This window comes from Limulus polyphemus, unplaced genomic scaffold (genome assembly GCF_000517525.1).
Source record: "Limulus polyphemus unplaced genomic scaffold, Limulus_polyphemus-2.1.2 Scaffold2871, whole genome shotgun sequence".
Classification (NCBI taxonomy): domain Eukaryota; kingdom Metazoa; phylum Arthropoda; class Merostomata; order Xiphosura; family Limulidae; genus Limulus; species Limulus polyphemus.
In genome coordinates, this window is record NW_013668481.1 from 99,517 (window position 1) to 120,269 (window position 20,753).

General features: G+C 33.6%; 1 protein-coding gene across 1 annotated transcript in view; it reads right to left on the reverse strand.

Moving 5' to 3' along the window:
- Nucleotides 1–20,753, reverse strand: part of LOC106468096 (fat-like cadherin-related tumor suppressor homolog) — a gene marked incomplete at its 5' end in the record, with an annotated part of 99,039 nt that overhangs the window by 51,866 nt on the left and 26,420 nt on the right. Inside the window, 6 exons of the mRNA XM_022396398.1 lie at nt 1,393–2,222; nt 3,040–3,708; nt 8,831–9,153; nt 15,791–15,954; nt 17,316–17,455; nt 19,011–19,224. Of these exons, the coding sequence (XP_022252106.1) occupies nt 1,393–2,222; nt 3,040–3,708; nt 8,831–9,153; nt 15,791–15,954; nt 17,316–17,455; nt 19,011–19,224 (2,340 nt within the window). The remainder of the gene's footprint in view (nt 1–1,392; nt 2,223–3,039; nt 3,709–8,830; nt 9,154–15,790; nt 15,955–17,315; nt 17,456–19,010; nt 19,225–20,753) is intronic.

The following is a 20,753-nucleotide window of genomic DNA, read 5'->3' on the forward strand; positions in this document are numbered from 1 at the left end:
TGCAATATATATATATATATAGATAGATAGATAAAATAAACATATCGAAATACACAACTATATATATATATATATATATATTAACTTATAAACGACCAAAATACTATATTGCAGGCCATCTTGTTGAAAATAAAGATTATTCTGAACAAAAATACAAACTGTACAAAACTTAAGTCACTAGGCGTGAGTAATGGCTTTTCTTAAAAGGAAAAAAAACAGTGTTTTTCTAAGGCTTGTTGAATAATCTTTTATTTATTTCTGCAGACTGTTTTACAAGTCAGACAATGTTATTCTACAAGTTCCAAGTTGGACTGTCGGCCATTTTCGATAAGAAGTCACAATGTGCACACATAGCCCGGGCTAATGTATGAGAGGAAAGAGGAACCCACAGAAAAATATAAAAAATAAAAGAAAAAGGATGATGTTTACAGTTAGTGGAAATAATCGAGTGCTTTGGTATTTACTGCGTTTCGCTCAACCTGGTGTGTGGCAGATTATTTAACTGTATTGTAGTTTACATTGAGTGAATCGGACTAAGAACTGAGCTACATTACAGTGATATGACGAGTGAAATTAAAAATTAAACTACTGAATTCCGGGGGCAGAAATTTCTAACAGATGGTATCCAGGACTGCATTAAACATATCTCAAGTTTTAGACTTTTTTCTCAAACACAGATGAAAATACATCCAAAAGCTACGAAAATAATCACGATTTACCCCGCCTTCAAATTCAAACCTGAATGTGTACCTGATGTAGAAAATGTATACTTTCAAGTTATTACATTAAATAATACACTCATCATAGAAAAACAGTGTAAAATACCATCTATATCCCAGAAGAAACATTATTCAAATGCCTTCTCCGTCAATGGAAAAATATATATATAATAAATGTTACCTTCGTTACAGAAACGGAAAGAACAGTAATAAAGTATCGACTTCGTTACTGAACAAAGAGTGATAAAATAATGCCTTCGTCGCTGGGAAACAAAGATAACCTATTTCTTTAACGCCGGACAAACAGCAATTCACTAATAAACTTATCGATAATAAACCTATGATTTACATACTTAGTAGTCTCAATGTAACTTCAATGTACAGCTATTGACGTAACATTTTCCAAACGTAAAATGAATACTAGGACGTAATTTGTTCAAAAACAAAACCACATTAGATAAGTGACAATCATTAAAGAAGTTATAGGCACTAAAAACTAATCCTAATTTAGATTCTTTAAAGAGTGTTTTTCTGAAACACTGGATTTGATATCTCAAATAGATTTTACATTTTGGTAACATCAAAGTTTCAAATACCTCCTGAGTACGTAAAGAACATTAATGAAGTCTCATAGTTATCGAATAAAGCAAAACGTAATTCACCAAAGTCTTACTTTCCAAATCAGATGTCCTGGCTGAGCTTCAATTGACGCCACCGCGAAGTAAGGTAAATTAAGATATACTGGAGCATTGTCATTTATATCAAGAACCTTAACTTCTACTAGAACGTGAGCGACTCGAAGTTCATCTGCGGCATCCCCTTTTACCTCTACCACCAAAGTATAGCTGTCCTGGAGCTCTCGATCAAAGGGTCTTCCAGTGGTTCGGACAATGCCAGAAGTTGGTCCAATGTCAAACATGTGGGAAGGATTAAGAATGCTGAATGTTAAGTGTTCGTTTAAACCAGCGCCTAACACCGTAACAACAGCAATAGTTATAATTTCTGTCGTGTTTTCAAAAATTTCGCCCATGTACTTTTCTTCATCAAATGTAAGCCCACTGCCCTCAGTTTCTCTTACTTGGACCACAACTTTAGTGCTTGCTTCAAATATCCCATCACTAACAGACACAATCAGTGAACGAGTTCCATGTAAGGCACTTGGATTGTGTATAAAAATTTCACCTGATGTTTCATTGATTACAAATTTCTGGTCTGCGTTCCCTGATACGATTTTGTACTTCAATACACAATTTATCTGAGTGTCTAAATCATGGGCTCTCACTTGAGTTACAATAACGTTCTCGTAAGTGGGTAGGAAAATGTTAGCGTCGTACTGGTAGAGCTCGAATTGAGGAGGAGAATCGTTGGTATCAACCACGTTAATGTGGACATGAGCAGCGGTCTCGGCCCCAAGTCTAGGACTGCCAGTATCAAAGACCTGAACTTGAAAGTTGAACTCTGACATACTTTCGTGATCCAGCTGGCGAGCCACTTTTATCGCTCCTGTATATAAGAAACAGTGCAATGTATCACCTCTGAGGACAAATAAACGAACGAAGAACAATATATGAATAACGATAAACTACTTTTAATTTACTGATGTAATACATATTTTTCTATTCACAAGTTTTAGAGAAAAAGTTATTTATCTTTCACGAATTGTAAAAATTAATTGCTTGAGATAAAGCAAGAAAAACAGTGTTCACGGGCATGTAGAGTCAAATGATAAAGATATTGAAAACGAGAAAGGGAACTTTGTAATGTAATTTGTTTCCTGCTGTAAATAAAATAATTTGTATACATGATTTTTTCTTGCTCTTAGAATTCCTCTCTGTTAATATTAATATGATGAATTACATTACTCAAAATCAGAAGCTGTTTAAGAGTTTGAGCCATCTTTGATGGGTTGTAGATTTCTAGAGCCCACTTCAGTCAACTATAAGAACATGAAACTACTTTTCTTTAGCTTTAATCAATAGACACAGAACCACAAATATCTGTACAAATAAATCTTTAGTTTGCTTCATAGCATAACATTCCAGCAATCAATCAAACAAGGAGAAAACAGATTATTTTCTTATAAATTTTCCAAATACACTTTTTTTGGGTGGAATTGTTACATCTTTTCTCTGTGATGGGCTTTAAGAATATTGCTTGGTATTATTTTTTGAGTTAAAATCGTACTACAAATGTTTGAAAATGCTTTTCCTCAATGTGTTTAGATTTTTAATTGTTTGTTTTACCTCAAAATTATTACACAGAGTTGATACTTATTATTTAGAAAGAATGCGTGATATTGACTATAGAATGGGTTTTTTACCTGTACCTGTGTCGATACTAAAATATTTTCTGGCTGTAGTTTCTACAATTTCATAATACAAATAGGAGTTGATACCAGAATCCATATCTTCAGCCGAGATTACCAGGGGAACGCTATAGTTTGAGAAAACTAGCGCCCCAATTTCTGCAGCTTCACTCACTTCTCCATGATAATCTGAGTGTAGAAAGTTAGGCCGGTTGTCATTGTAATCAAGTAAGTGAACGAGGACGTTACGAGCAGAATTTCTGCCAGCCAGATTACTCGCTTGAACCGTCAAGTTGTAAAGTTGTTGTTTCTCATAATCCAACTCAGCAACAGTGAAAATGACTCCCGAGTGGGGATTAATATAAAACCGTTCTTCATCATTTCCAGAAATGATCTCGTAATAAACAGAAGAATGGCTCACTGTGGACACTGCAGTCACCATTGTTCCAATTTTAACATTTTCGTAGATTTCTTCTGAATAATCTTTCCTGGAAAATCTGGGCACAGCGTTATTGGCTAGCGTAACAACTACTCTGATATGTACTGTACTGCTTAGAGGAGGTAACCCATGGTCAAAAGCCCTCACAACGAGAAAGTATTCTGGCATCGAAAGATAATCTAGCTCCCTGGCCACCAACACAGTCCCAAGATTGAAATCTATCTTAAACGCATTTCCAAAGTTGCCTGTAAATAGCAAAATAACAATTAGAGAAAACTGTAATATACACTTTTATATAGGTATTTGTTAACAAAATAGAATGAAATAGTTTGAAGATTTTACAATGCAATGCTAATTTTGAGTAAACAAAATGAGCATTTTAAATAAGCTTTGATAATGAATGATATTTTGATAGAAATAAGGCCACGCCAATTCTTTGCTAAGTTGTATATTTACTGAAGTTCCCGCTTCTAAGAAAATATAAATCTCTGGTTATTTTAACAGATGTGCGAGTCAGCTAGTAGGTGTCTATTCAACACCTATAGGCTTAAGACCATTCCACACTCCAAGATAATTACTGACTGCTTCATGTTGACTTTGAGGTGATTAATTTACTCGCATATTAGAAAAAAGCATTCATGTTACCGCAAACTGCTGAAGATTTCTATAATCCAAGAACATGAGCATTAATTAGTTTTCGAATTTTCACTTCAAATAGACTTATTAGTTTCAAATATTAAAAACATTTGGTCACCACTTGACTGTTACCTCTTCAATTTACATTTTACTTCTATAAATATGTTAGGGGAATTATTCGAATTTGTAAAACTGTAAAGCTCGTTTCAATTACTGCATTAATATATAGTTGTTGAAGACGCAGACTTTAAACTGAAAACTGAATTTATACTAAAACGATGTATAGTTTTAAATGTATCAGGCTGTCATTCATTTACTATATTACAGATGTGCTCAGGCTCCAAATACTCTGGTTTGAGATTAAAGACCTGATGAGTAAGAGACTGTAAAATTTCCATTACAAAAATATACTGTGCTTTTCTATATACTAAAGATTGCTTAATTTGCTTGAAAATGAGGATCTTACGTTTACCAACAACTAGTAACATATAGATTTATTTAACTTTTCCAAAACGTTATAAAGCATGTGACAGTTTGTCTAAATTTGACATTACTGGCTAAATTTACATGTCGAAACAATTATTTATTTATTTTGAAATAATCACCCAATAGTTAAACTGTGGAGTTGAAATTCCGTGATTTTCGTTCTGTTACCTCACATACACATAAAAACTGTTTGTTTGTTTGTAATTAAGCACAAAGCTACACAATGGGCTATCTGTGCTTTGCCCACCACGGGTATCGAAACCCGGATTCTAGCGTTGTAAGTCCGCAGACATACCGCTGTGCCACTGGGAGGCCACATAAAAACTAAAAAGAAAAAGACATTGTGTTCCGCACTTTGAAATCGCGAGTGCGTTATAAGAGTGTAGGCCAAATCCCAGTATTCGGACTAGCTGAGCTAGAAGTCCCTAGTTTTAAAGTTATAAGCTAGAAGAAAGACGCTAGTCAGCACCTTCCATCACCAACGAAATGTGGAATTGATCTTCACATTATAGCACCTCCACGGCTGAAAGGGCGAGCATGTTTGATGGATTCGAGCCCGCAACCCGAAGACTGAGTGACGAACGCAACAATGCGGATAGCGTTGACGAGCTGTCTTCTCTCTAGTCAAGTGCTGTACCAGCTATTTTTTTATTGAGCCCTACATCCTGAACATGCGTTTAGCTGCAGCCCTCATCCCCCTTGCAGTCCGTATAACCTATTTGTGTATATATACTCTACACATGTAATATAGTAACATCGATTAAAATAGGTAAGTGACTATACACAACTAGGTTATACGGACTGCAAGGGGGATTATACTCTAAACATGTCACTTACCTATTTTAATCGATGTTACTATATTACATAATAGTAATAATATTTTTACGATAATTTTAAAATTTCTTTATTTTTTAAATTTGCATTTCCAGATATAATTTACACAGTTTCATGTCTCACAGTTTACGCACCACGGCTCTAATCTATAGCTTCAAAATTAGGGACGGCTAGCGCAGATAGCCTTCGGGTAGCTTTGCCCAATATCTAACAAACAAATAAAGTGTTTGAGAATTATAGAAATATCCTAATTTGTTTAAAGTCAAAATACGATGAAATCATTAAACAAAAGTATTATTTGATATAAAAATACAGCAATAAGGGAACTTTGAAGGCTTCTGGTACTTAGGAAAGCCAAATGAATGGCTCAACTTTACTTCAAACACTCGTATTCTTTTAGTATTTTGGTTTAATGCCGTTGAAAGGCTTCAAGGTGGTAGTGTTTCTGTGCTCTTCATGTTCAGGAATATAGTAACTTCAGATTGGAACGTGCATTACGTTTTCCAGAAGGAATGTACTAAAGTATTGAGTTAACTAAGTAAATTTTAAACAAAAAAATCAAAAATTATAATTTCTTTTTTATTACTGGTTTTGATTTTTTTGTTTTCATTAATAAGCAAAGCGTTCATCTCATACCTTATTGTTTAACTAGATATGAATTGCTACTGTTAGAATTATAACACATTTTTTAAACTCAAGACCGTCTAGCGGTCAGTTAGCCATAGTTTAATGATAAACGGCTTGCTGTATTATTTTTGCGAGTTTCATAGCACACGAGCATATAGTCACACACGTTAGTAAAGGCGTCAGTATTAATCACCATTGGAAATGATTCAAAAGTAAAAACAAGTTGCACTAAAATAAGTTTAATTAATTATTAATTTCAGTTACATATTTTGTAAATGTTACGAACAATAAATTTGGCCTTGTATTTCAAAAACATCAATTCCTAGCGTACAAAAATATATCAATTTGTTTAACCAACCTAAATTTCGTCTTATTACTGGTATTTTCAAACTATGCGGCACCTTATCCGGCCAGGTCAAATACTCTTAGGATTCAACATAGCCACCTCTAATTTAAATCTTCTGATCAGAAGAAGGGCAACCAGCCTACGAGACAAATCTTAATGGAACAGTTGGAAAACTCCCATATTTGAAATTTTGAAGCACGTTCAGCAGCAAATCGCTAATCAAAATTTGTATCTGAAGTCCGCAGCCAAGTACGCAACCCAATAGATCATACCAATCGTTTAACCCTGCAAAAATGTTTGGATTTCTTTTAATATCTCTTGATACTTATTCGATTATTTTGCTCGATCGACTCCAAACTTTAAGAAAAAAAAGCAATATACGTAGAACAACCACGTTAACTGAATAGTTGGGACACACTAAAAATGCCACATTATTACGTTTTTTTACAATCTTTTCAAAATTATAATATCAATAATATTCGTAAGAAACACCAAAACTAGCGTCAAAAACATAGAGCTTGAGTTAGTTGTCCCCCTACGGACTTACAACACTAAAATCCGGGGTTCAATTCCCCGCAGTGGACACAGCAGATAGCTGAATGTGGATTCGCTCTAAAAACAAACAAACAAATATAAGTTAATTACTTGGCGAGTTTTTCAATTTATACTTTAACAAAATAAACTTGAGGCCATAAGATATGTTTTTCTTAGTGCAAAGTTACACAATGGATTATCTGAACTCTGTCCACTTCAGGGAATTAAACCTTCGATTTTAGTATTGTCAGTCCGTAAACTTATCCCTGATCTAGATAGAAATATAATTTTCCAATAAGAAAATCAAATATGACTCCTATAATCCTGGTATTGAACGTATAGAACCGCAGTACCGGTCATAAGTCTGGATCCAAGGTATCAACAGGTCATAAGCCTGGATCCAAGGTATCAACAGCCAAGTTTTCAAGAAAGTTTTTCTTTTGGTTCACACATTATATTTATTTTCAATATTAGGTATAAGTGGTTCATGTTAGAACATGGTAAGTTAAATAATCAATATATAAGCCAAGTAATGATGAAAATTGTCAGGCGTGAATGCAAAAGCGTTTTGAGACAAGTAACCGATATTTCTTTTAATATCTGCTCTAGATTCTTCCAACCATGCTGTAAACTAGATGGTTTCTCTTGTGCAATAAATATTCAATTCGATTAGCACTGAAATTTTGGGCTGGAAACTTCATAACTTTATAAAACCAGCTCTTTCTTTCTCCTCCAAATACCTCTTATTCAGCAGAAAAACAAGTTTTCAATCATTATTCTGCTAAAATACAACGCCAGGGTCAATTGAATTTTGACCACTGCGTGTTGAATTACATACCAAGATTTTTTCTTCATAATATTATCAACGTTGACAGTATTTCTCATTCCTAAAGCTAAAAACATCCCGTTATCATGCTTCACTGTTTCACCCAGAGTTTACCCACTCATGGTTACGTTCCCATATAAAAATGTTCCTAATATTTACTAACCGAAAAAGCTCAATTTTTGTTTTGTTAACTCTTAGCAGATTGTCCTCATTTTTCTCCATATTTTTTCGTTTCATTACAAAATTTAAAAGCTTAACCAAGTCCACACATGAAACAGTAAGCTTATCGGTTACAATACTTCTATGTATACCACATTATTACAGTTGCTTGCCTACAGTTCTATTGCTGGTTCTGCCAATAGGCATATCATGTGTTTTTGTACTTTATTTTCTGGGATTGATTTGATGTTGAAATTCTTCGAATGACACTATCTTTCTGTCTCTATGTCCTGGACGTTCCTTCCTCCTATTAGCCTTTAAATTCTCATTTAAAGCATATGGACTTAATGATGTTTGATCTTCAGTCTTCGGGTCTCTAAAGTTCTGAACAAACTATTCGTTAAGTGAAACAATAATTTTTACCAGTTTTTCATTACTTAATTATAAATTCTTCTTATTTTTTAGCTTTAGCCATGTTGAAACTTGTAGAGGATTTGAACAATATTGACATTTTTGACAGGAATACAATCATAGAACATTTTTATTTTGAGGTTCAGATTTTTGATCAGTTCTCTATATATTATTGATGTCTTATTTGTGCATTAACTATCACTTCAAAGCTTCAGAGAAGGTACGTTTTCTCTCTGACTAGGAACTACAAACATGATTGATAAAACATTTTCCATTTTCTAGATCACAAGATTTGCCAATAATAATAATACATACCATATTTTTCTCCGGAATTTCATATTCGAAACATAAACAATAAAATATCGTCTTCCAAATGTAGCGTATAGTAACGTATTTTTTTTTTTTGCTTTTTCTATGTCCAAAATATGCAATAACAAACCACTGAATCAGTATCTTACATCGAGCGTTTTGGATGAATAAAAGTTATCATTTAGTGTTTATACATTACCTGAAACCAACGAAAATGAAATCTGTGCATTTCTGCCTTTGTCCCTGTCAAATGCTGTTACTTGAACAACGGATGTCCCTACTGCCGCTGTCTCGAACACGTGACCTTCGAATAAAGGCAGCAAAAACTCAGGTGGGTTGTCGTTGTGGTCTTCTACATCAATGATAACTCTTGCAAAGTCTCTTTTTGCAGGGGTTCCATGATCTTTAACCAAGACAGTTAAAACATGTTGATGGATGAGTTCGTGGTCAAGTTCTTCCGCAACCGACAACACACCTGTAAGTTCGTGTATGTGGAACATCCTAGGACTGGAAGTAGCTGCACTGTCACACGATAAAACATACCAAAAACAGTGTTTTAATTTAACGTTTGAGTCTAACCCAAGAATTTTGAAAAGCAAGATGTTAAAGCAAACACTCCATAGCTAGTGCAGTGTTAAAACGACATATATGTTTTATTAACTAATACACAAAAAGCGACATCATGATGCGAGAAGTGATCAGTTTCTGTTATAACAGCACTTTACATAGAAAAGCAAGCAAACAGACGTATAGTAGATATAGATCCTGAAGTATACTATATATAAAGATAACACACAGACTAGGAAGAAATATTTTTGAAATTTGTTCATGCTACTGATTAACACCGAATACTTTGAAATTTGAGAGACATTCCTGGGAGGATTTGTTTTGTTTGTTTGTGTATAAGCACAGAACGGTACAATGTAATATCGGCAAATTTTACCGCTATAGTCTCTCAAGATTACTGGTGAGACACTTGCGGGCTTCTGAAAAGGGGACCCCTGTAATTGTCAAGATATTAAGTAGCATCAGTATGGGCAGATTTTCCACATAAATTTCTCATACAATCCAGAACACAAATACTTGTTTTTAAACAGTCGAGGAATTTCCGTGTATTTAGTTCACATTAAAATAAAACTATTACTGACATTTTCAAGAAGTTTTATGTTTTTATTTCAGGTCAACATTTTAGATAAGTTTGTTTGCTGTTAAGCACAAAGCCACACAATGGGCTATCTGTACTGTATTTACCACGAGTATCGAAACTCGGTTTTTAGTGCTATAAGTTTCAGACTTACCTCTGAGCTACTAAGGGTTTTTTGGATAAGAGCTTCCAAAATAAGAAACTATTTTAATGAAAATTGTTTGTTTGTTTCGAATTTCGCGCAAAGCTACACGAGGGCTATCTGCGCTAGCCGTCCCTAATTTAGCAGTGTAAGACTAGAGGGAAGGCAGCTAGTTATCATCACCCACCGCCAACTCTTGGGCTACTCTTTTAGCAACGAATAGTGGGATTGAACGTAACATTATAACGCCCCCACGGCTGAAAGGGCGAGCATGTTTTGGTTGGATGGGGATGCGAACCCGCGACCCGCAGATTGCGAATCGAGCGTCCTAACCATCTGGCCATGCCGGGCCCATTTAATGAAAATAAATGAAGTTTGATTTACAGTTGGTGTTGGTTGGGATTTTTGTTTTAATCGAGATAATGTTTCTTTAGTGGCGAGTGAGATGTTATCTTAACACTTATTCTGCTATTGAAACAAGTTTCGTTCTTTTTTTATTGGTTAACAATATAACTTTATATGAAGTTCACATCTTTGGCAAACTATGATACATGATGGCTAAGATTTATCAACAAATACTTTAAAAGCAGCGGTTCCGCAATCATTTTAGCCAGGCCCGGCATGGCCAGATGGTTAGGGCGCTCGACTCGCAATCTGCGGGTCTCGGGTTCGAATTCCCGTCACACCAAACATGCTCGCCCTCTCAGCCGTGGGGGCGTTATAATGTGACGGTCAATCCGTTGGTAAAAGAGTAGCCCAAGAGATGGCGGTGGGTGGTGATGACTAGCTGCCTTTCCTCTAGTCTTACACTACAAAATTAGGGACGGCTAGCGCAGATAGCCCTCGTATAGCTTTGCCGAAATCTCTAACAAACAAACACTTTAGCCATGTTACACAAAGAGTTTCTAATAGGAAAATAGTTTATTGTCTATATTAGGCTATGTCACAACTTCTGGATTTTATTTTCGAATTTGTATTACCCAAATGGGAATCCTCCAGTATAGAATAGGCAAGATTAAAGACTTTCGATTGGAGTACCGAGTTAATTTACTTTCTAAAGTACTTTTAAAGTTGTTTTTTTTTCTTTTATCATGAAACGTAATTTATACAGAGGATTGAGTACGTTACATTAAACAACTGAAAATGTGCAAATCAGCAAGTTGCATGCCAATTACAGCCGATATATAGTCACGGTGGAATGACATGTACCAGAGTTACATTATGACATTGTTTGGAATTTTGTGGGTAGATAGACACCACAGAAACTTGATCGCTTTTGTGAAAAGTAGATAACAGCCATTTTCTAGTCAAAAATGTTCATACACTCAGATCATAAAGTTGTGTTCAGATATAACCATTTAGAATTTTCAAAACGGTTATATCTCTTGTACTTAATGGCATTGGAAAACAAATGAATGTGAACCTGCTTGGGAACCAGAACCATCTAAAAGGAGACCTGTAACAAGTCGTGCATAAGGTGAGGTTAGCAAAGTTCAACGTCTTGTAACCAGTGAGAATCCACGAACACCAAGTGTCAGACAACAGTACAATTGCTTCTACGACATATCCGTTTAATTGTAACAGCTGGAGAGTGAAAAGGGTATTCATGATATTCTATATGAAGACATACCAGCTAAGTCGCTGGACGCAGCACCTATGGATCTCTGTGCGATAGGACTGTTAAAATAGGCACTGGAAAACCGCTTTCTCGTACACTAAATGGCTTATGGAAAGCATGCACAAAGAAGACTAATACTTTAGATGCGATGCATTACGGCGAAGCGTGCTGGAATAGAAACTACGCTGAAGACCTATTGTCAGTACGCACGGTCGTCCTATAGAGCATGAAATGACGTGGCGATATCGATTGTAAGGACGTAACAAAACTCCAAAATCGTTGTAGCATAAGGTAATAAATCTCTGTATATTTTCATTTAGACATAGTAACATATTTTGTTGGTGAATTGGCAGGTTTGTGTTAAAGCAGTGATAAGTTGTGATGATGTAACAACAGGTTTGTATTGACGTGATGACATATTTCAGTTAATGAGCGGACAGGTTTGACTGTACGTAGAGCCGAGTTTGTATTAACAGAGTAACAGTTTTACTCACTCACTCATAAAGTCGTGTCGATACAGTGTCAGTATTTGTTGACGCACCGGCAGGTTTGTGTCACTTGTTAAACGTATTACAGTGAAAAACGTTTACCAAATACGAGGCTATTACATGTACATCGCTAAAGCTTATTTTACTTGCATTACTTAATACATTGAGCAGCAAGATCAGGTGTATGAATATATTAATATTTTTTATAGGACAAAAAATTAGTAAATCTAGCACAATACTTAACAGGTAATTAACTGATTCTAAGACTACTTGTTAACACTCTGGCGACATAACTCTTCAATGTAAAGATACTGGCCTAAACTTTTTACAATGCATTAACCTAAGCTCTTAGGTTATTTACAATCTATGATACAAATGTTTCTCTTTAGACTCAATTTACATTAATTCTTTTGATTATATTATATTGACCGTTATCCTTGTAGTTTACAAACAAATATCATAATAATTATAAACAACTAATAAAAAACTTTTTTTTATTGTCAAATGATGTAGGGATGGCGGACTTACAACGCTACAAACTGGGTTTCGATACCCATGGTGGGCAGAGCACAGGTATCCCATTGTGTAACTTTGTGTTTAACAACAACAACAAGAACCATGAAAGTTAAAGTGAAGTTGAAAGAGCTAAAACGTGTTTACAAAAAATATCTTTTTCCACCAAAGCTTTTAGTGCATTTGAGCTGCAGTTTTGAACATTGGGGTCAATAAAATACATTTGTTAGGTCGCAAACTAAAACGTCTTGAATGGACAGGTAGCATTACTTTTTCTACCATTTCGGAAAATTTTAGTCATTTTACGTTGCCACTACTATATAATAGTGAATAATTGTCAGTTTGTGTTGTTTTCTTGTTTTTATGACATCAATTCTATAAATGAATGTATTAATCATATTTTTATCACATGTGTCGAACTGTCAGTACTTTTTTTTTAAATCGCGCATATGCAAAAATTGTTAAGATGATGACTGGCATAGCATCACACTCTTTTGCCTCCAAAAGAGTGTGATGCTATACCAGTCCTCATCTTAACAATTTTTGCACATGCATATACTTTACCAAAGGCAAAAGAGTGTGATGCTATACCAGTCCTCATCTTAACAATTTTTGCACATGCATATAGCTTTACCATACCTCTCGAAATACTTCAATATATACATAACAATACATATGATTAATTACCCAAATAAATATTTTCAATCACAATATATCAACACAATTTAAACTGAGAATGACGTGGCTCTGTTGATATAATGTAAATATTCCTTGATAAAGTTGATAGAGAAAATCTTAGGAATAAAATATTTATTCTGGAAGATTAGTCGTAGTTACTATTAATTCCAAAATTTAGAAGGTTTGGACGGCTCCACGACCTCAATTACATAATTATTGTAATATTTGCATCATAATTCACCACTGATCAATATTTTAAGAATTTACTTTTCATAGTTGCATATGCATCTTTACCAGAAGCAAAATAGTGTGATGCTATACCAGTCCTCATCTTAGCAATTTTGCACATGCATATAGCTTTACCAGAGGTTACAGTTGTGCTATGTCATTCCATAGTTATTGAGCATTTTAGTTAATGTTTTTATTTCTATGTTTTACTTGCACCACTCGTTGCCAGAATACCAATGTAAAGACTTCATCATTTCTTTTGGCTACATTTTAGCCATTGATTTTATTGCTTTAGTGTCAACAAAAATCTTTAGTTGCGCAAACCTTTCTCGGGTATTTTCATTTATCTTTAACTCTTTAAATTTTATTTATGGTTTTTATAACAATGATCTCAATTTATCTTAAATGACCCCAATTTTATTTTCAATATAAACTAAAGCTATTCATTTTCTCGGCTTTTTCTTTTTACTTCGGTTGAAGTTTCAGTTATTGCATCTACTTACCTAACCAAAAACACCCCTGTCTGCTAGAATTTATGGACACTGTGAAGAGCTTATTGATGTTCCTAGCTTTTTTTCAAGAACATTATGAGAGAAAAAAAATGTTTTCCCAAAAGTTCGTTTACTGCTCTGAAAAAAGAACTCCATTCATATCTTCAATTATTTCAAATGAGGATGTAATTATGTACACTATTGAGGGTTTATATAAGCTCGCCATAAATAATGAGAAAATAATCATTAACTTTTAATTGTAAATATGGAAAAGTTTCCTGACATTGACATTCTCTCTTACAGCGCTAAGTTTACGGACTTACAAGTATATAATCTGGGGCTCGAGTTCTTGCGGTGAACAGAGTGCAGATAAAAATTATTGAATTAGTGTTGGAAGGTAATGTTTCGTGTAACAAATTTGTTATTATACATTTATTTTAATATCGACGTTGTTTAGATTAAGTTTATATTTTAAAACATACATAGCTTATAGTGTTAAATATGTATTGTGAAACTCCCGCCTATTTTCCAAAGTTGTAGAGGATTCTCGAGAGCAAGAAACAACAATATACGTATATACTTAAACGTTTAAATGTAGCTCAGAATTGTTTGTTACGTAAGACTGAATTTTCTAGAAATTCTTCCCACGCCTATAAATAAACCCAACGCAACGCGCCAAGAAGAGTGTCTATTATTAGTTCGCTGTAATCAGTGTGCTATAAACTTCGAGAGCTATAACTGTGATTTTTATAACACTTATCAATAGGAAAGCTTCAGATATTTGACCAGGAACCTTTACAAAGTTCGAACATTACAAATAGTTTAACTTCAGTGGATTCTCATCTGACATTAGTATTTTTACGAAAATATTATCTAACTTCGACGGTGGAAAACCTAGCGTGTGTGGCCAAGGACAAAGCTAGCTAGCTTCCTGGCGAATCGTACTTACATCAACTCGTAATTAACTCGCTCATCGTAAACCCTCGATAAAATATCTAGGGAGTTCCAAACTAGAAAGAAGATTTTATACTGCTTCTAAGTTTGTGAAACTTTTGTTTATAAATCTTTGTTTGTAATAACTATTTGTAATAATTGTTACTGTAAATTGTATTGATGTGTGTATATTAAGACGTATTTCTGTTAAAAACGAAGACGGTGTGTATCAATATTGTTGGTAAGTATTGTAAATTGACTAATATATCAGCATATATTTAAATACCAAATCCAAAGTACAATTTAACTACTAAATTTAAATTATGAGTTAACTCTGCTTCGGATTATTCGAAATTCTAATACGTAACATTCGAAACTATTCCAATTTAAGAAAGTTTACAAATTCGGTGTTATAAAGTCGTTTATTTCTTTGTATTTTCTTACTTTTCAATGACTCTTTCCGAGTCTAATTCCATTGTAACACGGTCTTTATTGCCTGACGAAGGGCGTCTGCTCGATATGTCGCACAAAATAAACTTGAAACATTTTTCATTTGAACGTGTCAGTTATTTTTATTTTCTATTATCATTCATCCAAAGCGCAAATAGCCTACTGTGTAGCTTTGCGCTAAAACACAACAAAATAAAACAAAAATATTTTAAAACCCAAATATCAATAATAGTTTTGTAATAATTCTGAAAACAAAACAGCTTATCATTAAATATTAGTTTCTTGTTTTATAAGGAGAATTCAGTTGATGAAGACTTGATTTTAATACATAACATTTTATTTTACATATGATGATTTATAAAGCTAGTCAAGTTTGATTCGTATAATAAACTCCTTGCATGCCAAATTTCTAGATAAGTCAAAATATTAACTCCATTTTCCTGTCTTATTTTTAATTTCAAAACAGCAGAATACCTATTGTATAAGGAGAAAAACTGCCTCTTATCTTGGTCCAAGTCGGATGCTGACAGCTGTATTAATTTAGTTCCCATAACAACGCTCTCTGACACAGATACGCGGTACGTAGATTGCTCAAAGACTGGTGGATGCTCATTGTAGTCTTGGACTTCGACATAAACCTGTAATAATTTGTAGAAAGTCCTTTTTATGATTATGTATGACTGTTTAAGACAACTTAGTTTCTTTGACACTACACTGATCAGATGAGGGTATGTAAAACTGCTTATTAATACTAAATAATGCTGTTTACAGAATTCGACAGACAAATATCCGTAAACTCCCACAATAACAAGAAAATTTGTCATATTTGAGACAGGTAAAAATAGTGAATTCTAGAATCAGCTAAGCTGAAACTATTCATAGAAATGTTTGTATGCCAGTTTTTTTCTTGTTTGATAATATAATACACCAATTGGGATCATTTTTATAAAAACATAGATTATATAAACGCTTTTATTTAAAAAAAAGTGTTCGTGAGATTTAACAGCTATATCTCTTTTATATATTCAAGGTGGCATACAACACTATGCCAATCATATCGAAATAATTCTGATACTTATGCTCGTCTATTCTGAATATTTCGTTTTATTATTCATTTTATGGCTGATGGATTAATAATAAGTTTCATATCACATGTTTTTTTATCATTTTTTAATACTATTAGATTAATTCAGGTTGGGATAAAATTTACAATTCATAATATCGAAGACTGCCCAACTTAATTTGTGATTTATGAATAATACATTTATCTTAATATTCTAAGCATGTGAACAATGCCTGTATGTTTCCATCTGACATATATATGCGTACTGTAATCGTTTGCAAAGGCATAATTCAAACACACGCCATTTTATACAAACGTGTCTTGCATGCCTGAGTGATCTGGTATCTGTACACGTAAAATGTCGAAATTTAATTACTACATTAACATTTTTTGGGGTGAAAATACATCTTACATCTCCTCACTAACATTTTTTCAGTTTCTAACATCTCAAGAATGTATGTTTGTCAGAATATTTTCAGTTGATTTCGATATGAAGACGTGAACGTGAGAATGAAAATTCTCAGAGAGAAAAGGGCTTGTGAACGTTTGAGTGTTAATGGAGCTTCCGTTATGAATAAGTAGTGGAAAAATATTACGTTTACATGTATTACCTACCATGAATATTAAAATATGAAACAATTAAACCCAAATGAATACAAATTCTATAATCTCTGAAAAGTTCATTAGTCAGAAATAATCGTTTTTGACGTCATTCATTATCTAATGAATTGTGGTGAGAATGATTTATCTGTGGATACAAAGTTTAAGTTATCGTTACAAAAAACGTAGTAAAAGAAAAAATAAAGTAATGACAGATAAATATATGCAATATACAAAACATGATGTTAAAGAGACTGTTACGAAAGACAGACAAACGATTGGAAAATAATAAATGTATAACAGACAAACAGTATAAAGTACAGACAAACGATCTACCTTGGTGGTTACAAAATGAACACCGTCCGTTACGCTAACAGTCAAGTTGAAGTAACTACGAGTCTCCCAGTCTAACGGTTCAGCTAATATCAAACCCCTTTCATCGGGCTTCATCATGAACTTGTTGTCTTCATTACCACCTGGTAACAAATATAGAATACCAAAGTGCTTGTAAAGTACTCCCGTTTCTTTCTGGTATATAATACTTCGACAATCTTTACAGTTTGATGAAGCAAAAAAAAAAGACTTATAGTGGCATCTTAATTTCAATATTGACATACGAATAATGTCTGGCATCGTTATATTCAAGGTGTATATTCATATGTTATACATGGATGGCTAAGAATGTTTCAAGAAACATCAATTCAGATGTACTTAGTTTATAAATAAGAGCCGCGGCTCCCGAAATTCTTTTAGGCAGGAGTAGAGTAAATTAATCTATGAGACCCTTTTTTCCTTTTTTATTTGCTATATTTTTGTGGGCCAGTAATATCAGGCGTGGGGCGCGCGTATACCTGATTATATTTTATTATTCATCTGGATCTCTACCAGCCTACCCTCAAATTTAAATTATTTTAGATAGGATTAGAGTAAATTAATCTATGGGACCTTGGGCGTCGTCAAATAATCAATCGAAATGTTTTGAGCTCCTGAGTCTAAAACTGTAATTAGATCTCAAATCGGTCAAGAGATAACGGAGCTATGAGATAAAAGTTTATACTTGGAAAAAAACTCAGAGCCGTTCTATGAGCCATTATGCCGCGGCTAAAAAGGAGAGTAAACAGAAGCGATAACACAATTTTTCACTTGTAAAGAGACATAAAGGGAAAAATCAGTATATGTTTTTTAAAACACCTTTTAATGTGGGAAAAGAATCATATTAAATGCACTTTGTTCTTAATTGAAGCAACCGAAGAATGAGAAGATGGTAAAACAAGAATGTAACCTATAATAACGAACGGTCTGCTTTATGATTCCCATAAACGCGATTATTCTTAACTCAAATTAATACTTTTGAATTTATTATCACCTTGTGAAACTATCTTTTCTTGAATGAAAGTGAAACGTGAAGAATAGCACGAGTAGTATTATGGTTTGGTTAAATTTTCACTTGGAATTTCTTTAATTGGATAAAAAATCTTAACTCTAACATAATTGAAACCCCCCAAAAAGTTAAAAATGGAGAGATAAAATATTATAAAAATAAAATTAATTTATATTTTAAAAAAATCCCTTTTGAAATGCGTATTGTTACTTCAAAGTATCAAAGCAAATGTCCAAAAAGAAAAGTGAAAAAAAAATTTCCAGGTAAGTATGACTTTTTGTATATTAATATTATATAACTCTTACTGTAAGGTATAGTGTTGTAGTGGTAATTAGCACTAAGCGCCTCTTAATGTAAGCTATAGTGTAGCAGTAGTAATTAGCACTAAACAACTCTTAATATAAACCAAGATGTTATAATGGTGCTTAATTTCCATTGAAAATATGAAATCAAGTGGAAATTGTGATTTTGCTGATTTAACATAACATTTTCATACAACTCTATGATACGATTATGTTTAATTTATCAATCCATGAGAATTAATAAGCTATCAATTATGTTACTTAAACATAAAACTGAAGGAGGCGTAGATAGCCTATAAATGATATACTTTTCTAAGTGTTAGGTTACATGTATGAACTACAACTCACTTGTGATACGATACCACAACTTATCATCATCTGGATCCTGAACGTCAATTAAGACCACTAGATGGCCAACCTTTTCACTTTCACTGACTTTCACGTGTGTTTCTGCGAGTTTAAAGCGTGGCGGATTTGGTGAGCTTGTGGGGATGGCAGTTACACTGATCACAACTCTTGTTGTTGTCGACCGTTGAGGCTGACCGTTGTCTGATGCTCTAATCTGGAAAATATTAATGAAATTGAAATATATTAAAAAAGAAGAAACAAAACGATTGTATTGATACCTAAAAATACACATTTATGGCAACAATTATTTTTAAATAAAGGCCAATTCTACGAATCTAGCTACATAGAAGTATAGGAAGACAAAGAACTTATATTTAACAGTATCCACAGCACTCAAATATTTCAGTAAAAAAGATCGAAATTTTGAACTCGGTATACATCGGATTCTATTAGTAAAATGTTAAAGCGAGAATTTACAACAATATCTGAAATTAGGGATTACATCCCATTTTTAGATAATTATGCATCCCCACTTTAAGATCTTATTAAACAATCTATTTTCAGTTGTTGTTATACATCCCCACTTTCATACATTGTTATACCAGAATTATTTGGAAGTGGGGATGTATAACAATATCGGAAAATGAGATATATAAAAATATCGAAAATGTATAACAATATTTTAACTTTGAAATTTACGACAAAATCTGCACTCTTAAAGATTTATGATTTTTATAGCCGAATTTGGCGCTGCACCATTCGTTTGTCGTCGGTAGGCAAGTGTAGTATTTTAGAATAATACTAGTAATAATATTAATTACATTTTTTTCTCATTTTGATGCTATGATACACTTTTCTCACTGGAAACGCATATTGGAGTAAAGAATGGTGTGATTAAATGTTTTTATTAGTCTACTCTGAAAAAAAGATTACATCTACCACTAACTAAAAATCTCATTTCCAATAATGAGGAATGAAAAAGTCAAGTTGTAGAGGTTAAAAGACATTTACGGAGAATTTAAACATTGAGAAGAGAACGAGAGAAGATGATGTTATTATATATAGATCATATCTTGTTCATTTGCAGACTCCTATTTTCGCTACAATATTTTAAGATTTATCTAATATAAATTGTATAAAAATGTCTACATCAACTTGGATGTTTTTTTATTTAAATTGTAAACAAAAACACAAACCAACTTCATCTTGATTAACTTTGCAATAAAACTATCAGAATATTTTACAGGGTATGAATCCAAGTTTCAGGGGTACTTTGGAAACTGAATCTGCCTTGAATTTAATAAGCGTTTTATTGATGATTTGTTTCTGAATCCATTCATTAAACACTCCGAGTTAATTGCATAACAGAGTTTTAGTAATATTTTCCAACGTCATTTGTTACACGAGAGAAGCCGTTCCAGTGCTAGTTATTGCACGGCTCTGGGTAGTTTTTCAATATGCCGCCTTTCCGCCACTTCCCCATCCAATTTTATTTTCAATAGTGCAACAAAGCCCTATGGCCACAAATCGAATGAAATTTAGTTTTTCACGCTCATTCATTAAAGTCTGAGGGGAATGTTTCGTTCCACTTCAAAATTTACATATGGAAATATCCTTGTCTTCATTCAGAAGAAACCACATATTACTTGCTTGACGTTCAATACAACTTCGCCCGGCATGGCCAGGTGGTTTGGGCACTCGACTCGCAATCTGTGGGTCGCGGGTCCGAATCCCCGTCACACC